General features: G+C 43.8%; 1 protein-coding gene across 2 annotated transcripts in view; it reads left to right on the top strand.

The window, feature by feature from the left end:
- LOC117893684 overlaps positions 1-12,528 on the top strand; it is a 39,644-nt gene extending 27,116 nt beyond the window's left edge. The window contains exons 3-6 of one of the 2 annotated variants that reach the window (XM_034800374.1): positions 7,019-7,102; positions 7,168-7,366; positions 8,807-9,963; positions 10,030-12,528. In XM_034800374.1, coding sequence (XP_034656265.1) covers positions 7,019-7,102; positions 7,168-7,366; positions 8,807-9,963; positions 10,030-11,298 — 2,709 coding nt within the window. In that variant the 3' untranslated portion in view covers positions 11,299-12,528. Of the gene's footprint in view, positions 1-7,018; positions 7,103-7,167; positions 7,373-8,806; positions 9,964-10,029 lie in introns of both variants that reach the window. The other variant, XM_034800373.1, reaches the window with a different exon arrangement.
- The last annotated feature ends 469 nt before the right edge of the window (positions 12,529-12,997 follow it).

Below are 12,997 nucleotides of genomic sequence, written 5' to 3'. Positions count from 1 at the left end.
ACAAATGAAAACGCAAACATAACATAAAAGTAAATACTGATTTAATCAATTTCCCAGACAATTGTTGAAAACAAAATGCCTAAAGAGAGAGACAGACAGAGAGGCAGCTGCCCAAATAAAGTTTTTGCTGCGGTCAAGCGCCCAGATAAAGATGTCTAAACGCAGATAAAGAACGCACACAAACGGAAGGATATAGAGATAGAGCTTTATCTTTTTTTTTATTTTTCCAGGGTGACTTTGTTGGAGCCAAAAAGTCAAAAAACTTTCGCACTTTAGAGGCAAGTCGTTGGGGTTTGAGGACCTTTCAAATCGAAGCAGCAGCAAGCAGCAGGAGAGACATAAGACATAAAACACAAAACACCAAATATATGTGCATACATACAGTATACATATATATTTATGACCATTTCCATGATTGACCCACACACCCATGAATGTGTGTCTGTGTTTGGATAAGGATATGGCTTGTGGATATAGTTGGGGCGGAGGTGGCGACTATTGGGGTGGCATACAATAATGTATGGCCATGTCTTTCTGTCATTTCATGCAGACTGTGTGTGCGTGATGAATAAATGATGCGCTTTCCACTCTCCCTCTCCCTCTCGCTCTCTCTTGATGGAGGGTAAATCGAGACAGAGGCATGTCTGGCATGGTATCGGGGGATAGCAAGGTATATTAACATTGTCGGTCGGAATGTGAAAAGTTTCTTTGGATTGGTAGTGAAATGATTTGGAAACTTATTTGGGGGTGGCACTAAAATGCTGATAGATAGTCTTTGGAATCGAAATAGTTGCAGTTCTAGAAAGTTTCGCTATGGATATTTATAGCTTACGGATTGTGGGAGAGTATTTCCCACTAATTACAGCAATAATCTTTACATGGATGTGGTAGAGCAGGCATTTGGGATATATTTTTGTAGATTTGATATGGGGAAAGTATTTGGATTTATATTTTATTAAAATATCGAGGATTTTTTATATTTAATATATATTTATGGGTATTTTTCTGGCATTTTTCTGCCACCTTTCCTAGTATTTCTCTCTATAAAGGGCCTGTCACTATCTTAACCTCTGTTAAATCCTAATTTATGTCTCACATCTGCCTTAAACCTTAATAAAGAATACATTTTCTAAGCCTTAGATAACCCTTATCTTGAGCATTTACAGCACCACTTAGCCAATAGATAACCCTGAACCAGAAGCATTTACTTTTGCCTCGTCAGTCCTTTAAGCCTTCATTAACCCTTAACCCTTGGCCTTAACCCTTGATGCCAGCCATGTGTTGCATAATCCTCGTACATATCTCTGGGTGCCATAAAAATGTAAATTCTACAAATTTGCCACGCACAAGCGAGCAGCTTACACCCCAACCCAGAGCCGAGCATCATGCAACATAGAGTGCCAACCGCCTCATCAGTGGCTTCCTTTTTGCCTGTTTTTTTTTTGTTGGGAAATTTTATTTGTTTTTTGCTTTTGCTTTTGGCATTGGGCTAATGCTTAACCCAACACCCACGAAGCGAGTGTCTCTCTCTGGGCATTGTGCAAATTTTGTGTATTTAATGCAGTGCCAAAATGTTTGACTTGGCAGGAAGAGTAAACCCCGAACCCTCGACTCTCCTCCCACACTTGGCAATGTTTACGCTTATGCTAATTTTTGGGTCCATTCCATGCATTATGTGTGCCGTTCCCTCGTATTCTCCCATATGTATCTCTATCTCTGTATTTATGAGGGAAAATGTTGACAGCACTCAGCATTTTCTGCATGCCAAAATTTCTTTCACTCTTTTTCCTTTGCTTTTTGGCTTGGATTTGCAGCTGAGCAGGTGCGCTCGCAGCAGCTCAACCTCTTGGATTTCTGCCTTGATATTCCACTTCAGACTGCTGCAGATTAATTGCACATAAATCCGAATGTCAGGAATGCAACGAAGCTCAAACTAATTGGGGGGCCAGGGCCAGGGCAGCTGTCGCCGAAACATCATCCAAATGCCAGCATTTGAGCCCCAAGGAACAACATTCTCATCTGCAGCATTAAGATGGAAGTATTATTCGCATTTAGCATTTAGTGGGAGTATCATTAGAATCCTCTTTAGCTGGTATATCAGTAGAGTTCTCATCAGCATCAAAATCATGGTGTATGCCTCAACAGAAACAGCATCCTGTCCGTCTCCCTGCCTTCCTGCCTGTCTGCTGGTGGGGCATCATCATCATCATTCTGCTGTTCCTGCTGCTCCTGCTGCTGCTGCTGCACTAAATGTCCCGACATGAATGACATGCAGATTCACTTAACTCAAATGCCTGTCTCCTGATGTCAACCCATCTGTGTGTGGGTGGGGGCTATGCGTTGGCAAGGCTTTGGAGCAACTAATTAGATTCCAGGAACAGCCAGGCAAGGCACGGCACTCCTCTCTGCTCTACCCTTTTCCTTCTAACTTAATTTACTATGCAATTCTACAGCTGCAATCTCTGCCTGATGGTGACCTTTCTGCTGCTACGTAGAAACTTCCTTCTTCCTCCCTCTCTGCTTGTTGTTGTCATTTGTGAAAATTAATTTTATCATAATTTAGTTGGGGGATTTTGCATTTGTGGTTTTGATTTTGCGGTTGGTCGACCTTTAAGGCACACGCAACCACAAACCCTTTTCAAATCAACAGAAATGCGCAGAAAAAATGTTAATTGGCAGAGGAAATTACTGACTGGGTGACTGGGTGGCACATGTGGTGGCATTTTATAGTGTGTTGGGGGAGCACCACAGTGGGTAACTGTGCCACATAATTAACCATAATATTTGTGCACATGCATCGCCAGCTACAGGCAGGCACACGAATACGGTTGGCAGTCCCAAATGCAGTGCACCAGAGTGCTGCCAACTTGCCATAAAACATCAATGTGTGTGTTTGCTCCCCCGAGAGGATAAAGATAAATGTTTATGCGGGCTATGCATAACAAAAGCATCAGGGGCACATAAGGTAATCATTTAAATTGACAGCTGAAGGATTATTTAGGGGAAAAGCCAGTGGCTTGAATTAGATGTATGGATAGTACGATATGCAAAGGGAGTGCTATGAGTGGGCAGAGCTGCTCTGACACTCTTTTTATATGAAGTGTACTCAGATATTGCTAATCCAAAAGAAATGAAAGAAAGTTTACGCATAAATACCGCTGAAAGATTGTATAAACTGAGCTGCCAACTCATTTAAATTATTATTTAACATCAAACGAGTATCAAAATGGAGCTGTGAACTTGTGTAAACTATGAATAACTGGAAAGAAAAAAGTGACCAAGAAATGCATGTACCCAAATATGTGGAAATTGTAAATTATTTCAACATCTTTTACGATATTTTAAGTTCCTGTTGCAGCTGGCAGCCCCTTTATTTTATTGCACCTTTCATGTTCGTTTTTTATGATTCATTTATTTTATAATCCCCCGAAATTTCAGTCATATATTTTGCACTAATTGCTACGCTTAACTGCAGTTGCTCTCTCTTTCTCTCTCTCTCATTTTTAATTGCTTGGCTTAAGCGAACCACAAATTTATTATTCATTATGACACGCTCCCACCCAGCCTCATCCTCATCCTTTCTGTTTGTGTTTTTGTTATTCATAAATTTGTCGCACCGCATAAACCCCAGTGGCCAGTGGTCGGTCCAGTGGATGTCAACGCGTTTTATTGGCAAATCAAAAGCGACCGCAAATGGCAGCAGCAGCAGCAGCAGCACACAGAGTACCTCGGTTAGCCCCGTACGTCCTTAGCTGTGCCCCGCACTCTCTCTTTCCTTACCTTGTCTCTGGTTTTTGGCTTGCGGTCAGTGGGTCCTACCAGCCTGTGCTCCTACTCTGGTCCTCTGGTCAGCAAACAAGCGTGAAATTGCACAAAAGCCGTGACAAACTCTAAGCCACGCCAACAGAAAAAAACCCACCAGGCAGTGAGGAAAACCCTCGCAACCACATTCACAGCCGTAAAGGCAATCAGACTTGCGGGCCTATGAATGTTTTTTCAACCATTTTCCTTTGCACATATGGAGTTTTCCCCTGCCCCACTCCTATCTCTTGCGTGCAGCATCAAAGTATGCAATGACTTTTTCACATGCGAGTCCTCGGGACTGCCTATGGCACCATTTTGTAATTAATGCCCCATGGATGGATGATGTTTGATGCACGGTTCAAAGGCAGCAGCAAAACGAACCAGAAGAGCAGGCAGAAGAGAGATTTTTCCCCCGCCCATGCCTGCTAATTAAATGCACACAAATTGTGCGCTGCACACGCGCTAATGATTCAATTATCTTTATTAGTTGCTTCCTTCCTTCCTGCCTCCCTTCTTGCTCGCACAATCACGCAATGCAATGCTTAATATGTGGCGCAACAAAACATCTTCGAGTGGCATGGCATTGAGGTAGCATGCCTCTTGTTTTAATTAAAACTCATTCGAAATCGAAATCGATGGGCCAGGTCTGTGAGCACGTTTTAAATTTAGTGCCCGGCCATCAAAGTAAAAGGGGAGGAGGTCCTTGGAGCGACGAGCACTCACTTCATTAAAGAGTGCCGAAGCGGAGGAGGAAATTTATTTTGCATTTGCCATATCGAACGTGCTGAGGCCAAATGAAATTTGAAGTGGCAGCAAAATGGCGAGAAAATGGGTGAAAAAAGGGTGCAGCGTGCACCACCATGCACCATGCAGCATGCACCAGCTGCCGCAGCAGCAGCTGCTGTCGCACTAAAATGGATTGAGGAGCAAAGGAGATGGAGCAATGCCCGTCGAAATGGGTCAATCGAAATGGTGGAAACTGTTATGGGATCAAAGGGAAACAAACGATCCCCAGGGTACATGCAGACATGTACCAGTGCACACTATTCAAACGGATATAAATAAAAGGGGTTCACGAGATGATGCGCCAGCAGGAGTTGCATCAAATATCGTATTTTCCATTGAAATTGGATGGGGAATTTTAGTGGTTTTCTTGAGCGGGTTTTCAATGACTTGAATCTAAAATGTTGCGACAAAATTTAAGACTTTTAGAGGCTTCCCCATGCAGTTTAGGAATTCTGCTATCAGAGGTTTGAATTCAGATTAAATCAAATGGAAAATGACAGCTACTTGTTGAGGAAAACTCCTTCGAGTTTGTGAGAGAAAAGTTCTTGCACTAGCCACTTGTCTTATGATTATCCACTTATAACACTTCACCCAACAAAAAATGACACTCCACAAATGCAATTAAGAGCCAAAAGTATACAAATCCAACAAGATATCCCAAGGAGAACTAATCCCAAAAGCTATAGCTGCCACCCAAAAGAGTTCTTCTTTCCATTCAATTCAATTCGTAAATTGAAATTCCCCCTGAACAGCAAGCACACACAATTCCCTGGCACTTGTGTTGTGTATATCCTGCTTAAAGAAATTACTTTCTGCCACCGAGCTCTGACAATCAAACTGACTTCCAGTTTTGTCGAGTTCAATCAATGCCTGAGAGCCAGCTACTTAGCTGCCTGCCTGCCACATGCCCCCTCATAGATATCAGGAGTACTCGTCGAGAGGTGGCGTCTCTTGGAATTTATTTCATTTCTATTTCATGCAATTTTTATGCATTTTTCTATTTATAAAATTGCTGGCAGCGCACACACAAAATAATAAAAATGCCAACGAGTGGGGCAAAAGAAAAACTACGGGGAACAAAACTGAACATAAAATGCAAGCAGCGGCATTTTGCAGTTTCTTCTCACTGTCTGTCTCTCTCTCTCTCACCCGGAGCTACCATTTCCTATTTTCTTTCCCCCTTCTCACTCCCCCTGGTTACCGCTGCTGCTTGCTGCAGTGTGAAAATGCAGCGTGAGAAACCGAACCAAAGTGCAAACCAAAGCTGGAAAAAATGGAAAAATGTGTAGAAAAAAATACAGAAAGAAATGGCAGGGCGCCGTGGCGTGTAAGTGTTGGTAAACGTGGTGCAAAATACCGTTACTGCGCTGGCATCTATAGCAATGGGGGAATACCCCGTTCTATTCTGCTTGGGTTCTGCTGTTGCTGCTGTTGCTTTTGTTGTTGTTTTTAGGTCACCAATGCAGTTGTCGTTGCCAGAGGATGAGGAAGCCACTCTGCCACTCTCTGTCTCTCCCTCTCTCTCCCTTTTGGCTCTTTTCTTGTTGCTTGTTTAACAAGTTCGAGTGCATCGCATTTGTGAAAATTTAAAAAGGCATCCTAAAAGGCAGACCCCCTAGTAGAGCGGGGTGTGGCAGGGGGTACTCCTAGAATGTGTCACAAAAAAAAAAACACCCGAAAGCAAAACCAGGAGTGAACTTTTCTGAGGCTGTCGCTGACACCAAAATGCACAAAAGGCACAACAGCCAAACGAGCTAAGAATGTAAGAGGTTTGGGTGGAGAGAAACGACTGAATGATGCCCTGGAATGAACATGAAGACAAGAATGGTTAAAAAATAAATGTAAATAAATTATTTACGAGCTCTTTCCAAGGAATCATTTAACTGCAGTCGATTTAGAGTTTAATTAGAGATTTAAAAGATACTGAAATATACTTATAATACTTTAAACTGAGGTCTACCAGCTTCTACTTTACACTTACTCAAAATAGTTATCTACAAACGCGTAAACCCTGCAAAACTTTGCTTAAATTATTATCTCCACCATGCACACCCCACAGATACCCCTTGAAAAAGTTTACTTAACAATGTGTAAAAGGGTTCTTGGGAACAAGGGAATGTTAAAGCAGGAAAAGGCAGCAGGCAGCAGGCAGAAGGCAGAAGGAGCTGCTGTTATTGCTGCTGCAGGGGGCAGTGGAGTCGAGTAAAACAAAACGAACAGCAAGCAGCAAACATATTTGACATTTGCATACGAAAAGTGTCAAAAGAAGCAAGAAGCTATATAAACTAAAACCATACAAAAGAGGACACATACATATGTAGATGCTACACACACACACACATGTATGGATACAAAACTTCCGCAATGCTTTCCCACTCTTATCATGTTCTTTGCTTTTTCTCTCTCTTTCTTTTCCGGCACACCACAGGAACGCTACAAGGCTGACATTAGTCTGGCGATACAGCTGCTGCAGTGCAAACCGGATAGTTTTGTGGCCCAAAAGGTGTCATCGGTGAGTGTCTGCCCCACACTCCTGTAAGCCCAACCCTTGCATAAAATATTTATTTGTATTTGCAGCTACCCATTGATATTCAAGCCAAGGTATCGGCCTATATGCGCCTGGAGACCAATTCGCATTCCGATTCCGAGTGCAGCAATAGTGGTGTGGGCGTGGCCACCACAGCTTCCTACAAAGTGCTTCCGGCCTCCGATTCACCACCGCCAGCTGCCTGCCCCTTTCCGCCCACAGCGATGGTCTACTCGATGCGGGGACTCGGTAGGTGTTAGTAGACCATGCCTTGAACCTTATGATTTTACCCTTAACACATTTTACATTTCTGTTTCTGTTGATTTTATTTGATTTGATTTATTTTACGCACATTTTTCAGAGCGAAGAAAATTCCTGAGAAATGAAAAAGATTTTGTGGCCATCAGAAATAAGAGTTATTCCATGCATTTTCCGCACATATGTAAATGGAAGGATATTCATGCATTGTTCAGCTGAGAAATAAGAAGTATTTCTGCATACATCCACAGAGAAAAGAGATAGAGTGAGAGCGAGAGCGGGAGAGAGCGGGAGAGAGCGAGATTGCTTCATTTGATTTGTGCATCATAATTGAATCCCTTCCACATCATTGTGCTCTCTGTGTGTGGTGTGCATTGGCATTCATTATGCCTTTTGGTTATTGTTCATTTACATTAATTGCCAGCAGTTTCATTCAATTTTCCATGTGTTGTGTCTATGTGTGTGTGTGTGTGTTTGTTTGTTTGTTATTACTGTTTTTGTTGCTGTCACAATTTCCATTTCAAATTGCCATAAAATAACTTTCCGCCATGTGTTGGTAGGAGTGGAATAGGAAGGGTATTGTGATTTTGTAGAGAGAGTTGGAAGGCAGAGAAGCAGAACTCCTGAGGGAGCCCTTAGGGACCTTCTACTTCAGACAGATAATAGTCTAAGTATTAAGCGAATCAAAGCTATTTTTAATTCTGAAAATTCTGTCTTCCATTTTTGACTAAAAAATCTATAAAAATTAACCTCGAAGAACGCTGTAGCATATTTCTCTATAACTATCATATATTCACCCTAAAAACTAACCTTCTGAAAGAGTATCTGCTGCATCGTTCCCTCAAACTAAAATTTCGCTCTTCTATTTCCCGACTGCTACAAATATTTACATATTTTTCCATGTAAACATATGAATTGTTAGAACCTGAATTGTTGCATTCATTGCAACGCAACTTTTCTAGCAACAATTTTGTGCAAATTTTTGATTGTTTTATTTTGTGTGCAGTTTTTGTTTATGCATATTTGGGCTATGCGAAAAGTATGTTTTCTGACAGCGAAAATGATGAACAAATTAGGCTAGCACTTGGCTGCTACCCACGAAACTCATAATTTATTTGTGATTAAATGAATATTTTAATTATGGTTACAAGAAAGTTTGGTTGGAATTGAAATACAATTTCAATTAAATGAAACTTCTAAATTGCGAAGAAGTTTTGAATAGGAAAAATGCCAACTGGCTGGCACAAGCGAAAAGTGCAAAAAGAGATTCCAGGAGAATCCAACAATTATGATTTCCATTCTTTAACCCTTTTTCGTTGATTTAAAGCACCAACAAAAGTTCAAGTGGCTCTACAAATGGATCGTAAAACATTTTCCAATCACCCTCAAAGAAAAACAACTAATTTTCCTTTCAAAATTTCCCCCCCACAGATGAAACCAATGGCAATGGCAACAATCCTCCACAGCAAACAACCACAAATGGCAATAGCAACAACCAAAACAACAACAACAATGCCACAAAGGACACGCTGAACAACAATAATATTAGCAACAATAATTCCAACAATAATCCACACAAATTCAACAACAATTCGAGTGGCAATGGAAACCACACGACAAGTCATTCGATTAGCAATCCAAATTCCGACATGATATCCCCCACGATTATGGCCAAATTCCTGGAGGATGAACTGAAGGCCAATGAGGTGAAGCACTGCGACACGTGCGCCTGCAGCAAACAGGATCTCCAGGTGCTGGCCGATGTCTCGCGTTCCTACACGGTGGCCACCCAGACGCCCCACCATCAGCAGTCGCTGCAGCTGCAGCAGGGAGGAGCGTCGACCCTCAATGAACCGCTGACCCAGCTGTGCCTGCGCTGCCACAGCAATCTGAACTCTCCCTCGCGCACGAACAGTCCCTATCTGATGAAGCTGGTCAAGTCCAGTGATTCGGTAATCTCCGAGACAAAGAGCTCCGTCTCGGATCTGAATGACATGGACAAACTGTTTGTGCCAGCGAAGAAGGATGATCTGATGGTGAATCCCATTCTGGGGCATCATCGACTGTGCGAGCGTACGTCAGCCGTGACGGCCTCCACGTTGATGTATCCGACCACTCACCTTGGGGCCTATGCAGCGGAAAAGTATCTGCTGGAGACGAGTAATCTGGGCCAGCTGAGGAACGGCTATCACCGCAGGTTCCTGGATGGCGGTGGCACCGCCTTGCAGTTGCTAACGAAATTCGAGGGCGGCGCGAGTGCCGCTGCAGCGCAGGAGGAGCTGGAGGATGAGTCGAGCAAGCCGCTGCTGTCGGGCATATCACAGGGAAATCTCCTGGAAACCGAACAGCAGCCACTGCCACAGGTGCCGCCGGTGCAGGCCAGCAAGCTGGAGGATGTGTGTGAGCCGCTGCCCCTGAAGACAGTTCCTGTGGCAGCTGCAGGCGGGGCTCCCGCTGCCGCCGCTGCTGCCCACTTGAAGTCCACCAACTCGGGCAGCGTGCAGAGCCTGTGGAGCAACAAGACCAGCAGCTGTGAGGGTGCCAGAATGTTTGAGACATTCAATAGGAATCTTATAAAAACTATCAAGGTTTGTCGGGGGCTTCCTTGTTTACATTTTGCAGCGAACTAAAACTTTTCCTTGCTTCCCTTGCAGGCGGAGAATCCCAAATATCGTGGACCTCGACTGTGCGCCATGCGCATCCAGCAGAATGGCCAGAGCAACATTCTCCTGGACAACTTGGAGTCCATTGAGGCGTACAAGCCCGTGATCTACAAGCGACGCGAGCGACTCCTCGATGAGGAACTCAACGATGGCAAGGACATCATCACGTCCAAGGACAGCAATGCAGCGTCTGCGGTGGAGGCATGGCAGGGCCCAGCGGCGCCACACGAGCATGTGGTGCTGCAGCCCGTACTAGAACCACTCGTGGAGCCACAGCAAGAGACTGAACAGGAGGAGAGCAGCCAGCCAGCAGCAGGAGAGGCAGCAGCAGCAGCCGCAGCAGGCGTCAGCAGTGGCGTGGCCGTGCACTCGCCCAAGCACTCGGCAAACTCCAGCTCGATGAGCGATGCCATTGACTACCAGGAGAGTGTGCTGCTGCGGCGCCAGCAGCTGAGCCGCGTGGCCGAGTGGGTGCAGCACAACACGCAGCAATTGGAGCAAAGGAATCTGCAGCAGCCGCCGCTGCCAAGTGACTCCACGGCGGGCACCGAGCGGCAGTCCTCGTACTCCACGCTGGATCGCATGGATTCCATTTCGATAGAGAAGCTGTCGATGGATTCGGGCTACAAGACAACGCCCCAGCAGCTGACCAACGGCCCCACGGAGGATTCCCTCTCCCCCAAGACGGACATCACAAGCAATTCCCTGCCAGAGGCAGCCAGTGCACCGACGATGGCCAAGAAGACGGAGCTCTGCACCACATACTACAGGAGAACCACCAGATCGGGTCTGCCAGTGGCATACACCACCACAGCTGCAGCAGCAGCGGCGGCAGCAGCAGCGGCCAGTGGCACTCCTCCTGGCGGGGATTCGCTGTCCTCTGGCTCCTCGGCGCCACTGATGTGCCCGGAACAGCCCACGTGTGATATACTCAACTATAAATACTATCCCAATGACACGGACAAGACGCGATCCGTGCAGGCGGAGCTGCACACGACCACACAGCACGTGGACATTGCCCAGATGGAGTACAATGTGAAGCAGTTCCTGCTGAAGCAGAACGAGTGGTCCATGCGGGGCGATGGTGCCACCCAGGGAGGAGGCAATGTTGTAGCCATGCCGGGTGGCGCGCGTCTGGTGCGGCACACACGGCTGATGGGACCAGGAGTGGGGGAGAGAGTGCGCATGGCCACGCCCGGTGGAGCAGTGGCTGCCCAAACAGGCGCCATGGCGCCGCACAGAACTGAAACGAATTTATAAGTAAAGCGGAAAAAGGGCAGGCAGAAGGCAGTGGAGGAGGAGGAGGAGCAGAAGCTGCAGGAGGAAAAGGAGCAGCAGCAGTCAAGGCAGGAGAAGGTGAAGCAACGGCATGCCACGTGGGTGCAATCGACGTATCCAAAGAGTAAACCAAACTGTATTCTAGTCTAGTGTTTTTGCTACTTTTACGTTCATATTCTACGATCCATATCCATAATGTATACCCGTATACTCGTGTATGGGATCCCAGATATAGGATACACACAATAGAAGGCTAAGCAATGTGCTAGATGTGACTTAAGTTGGGACTTAGGAGCAATGATTGAGGATGATACTACATGTACGATATATCTAAAACACAGACACACACACACCAGACACAGACTACAATCTAGGAAATACTCGTATTGCTTTGGAGCTATAAGATTATCCAGTAAAAGAAAAGAACAACAAATAACTCTTTGTGGTAGAGAGAGCGAGGGATAGTTGTGGCATTTGCGGGTAACTAACTATAAGAATTTTCAACATTTAAAGCAATTTTGTGTTTAGAAATATGATAATGTCATGTAATTCCTTGAAATATCATAGTATTTCCCATGAAATTTCGATCTGTAAATTATTTATTAGTTCATTTTTCCAATGAGTGTAAATTTTTGTTCATATTTCCAACATTTTACATTGCATATTCGTTGTTTAAATATTTTATGTCAGAATCTTTATTAGGCGTTGCCTTAAAAGTGCGTTCTTTAAAAGTCTGTTCCTATTCTATAAGAAACCTTTAAATATTTCGTCCTTCTTCTTGTTTCAAAGCTTCTGACTTCCAATGTTACTTACAACCCAAGTTCTATGTGGTTTAGTTTCTACCTGAAACCTTCTTAACTATTATAAATCTCTTGGTTATCTAATTTCCTCTTAATTTTCCCAAGCAAACTTTTCCAAGTCTTCCGTTTCTCTACTCTCAAAATCACTCTCGTTTTTACCATCTTCCCCAAGTCCCCAAGTCTTCCCTTGAACCCAAAAATGTCTGCACCTTCTAGCACCCAAAACAATGCCACAACTCTCCTCTCAAATGTCACAACTGCAGCAGCAGCTAAACCAAATGCAAATCTAAGACATATGATATGTTTATTCCTTATAAAACAACAAACAAAAAACCACAAAAAAAATAAAGAAAAGAAAGAAATCTCATAACATTTTATGTGTCTGAATGTTAACCCACAACTTGAAGCCCATTAATGCTTAGGTTATCAAAGATCTATATATTATACACACAATTATGGATATATGCTCTATATGTATACATTTACGATATACGATTGATATTTGATAAGCGCGTGTTATATTTTCTAGAATTTCGATTGTGCAATATTTTTTAGTAGCGTAAAAATGAATTTTTATTTTTATAAAATGCGACCAAAAACAAAAAACCAAAACGAGGGGAAACCTGAACCTTAATTTTGAGCTTTTATTTAAGATTTCTATGGAGCATTTTCGTCAGGCCTCAAAGCTTCAGCGCTATAGCAGCTATCGAAAGATGTATACAAAATAAAAAGAAAAAGTACTGTACCTTCTTAGCGAAAACAAAAACACACCAGACAACAACTGTACTCAATTCCTGCCCATTAGATGACCTTCGTATAGAACCTATAATCCTCTGCTAAACTGCTAAATCAAAGATATATTATACAGACAGACAGACAGA

This window comes from Drosophila subobscura, chromosome J, assembly GCF_008121235.1.
Source record: "Drosophila subobscura isolate 14011-0131.10 chromosome J, UCBerk_Dsub_1.0, whole genome shotgun sequence".
Lineage (NCBI taxonomy): Eukaryota > Metazoa > Arthropoda > Insecta > Diptera > Drosophilidae > Drosophila > Drosophila subobscura.
This window is presented reverse-complemented; position numbering and strand designations above follow the sequence as displayed.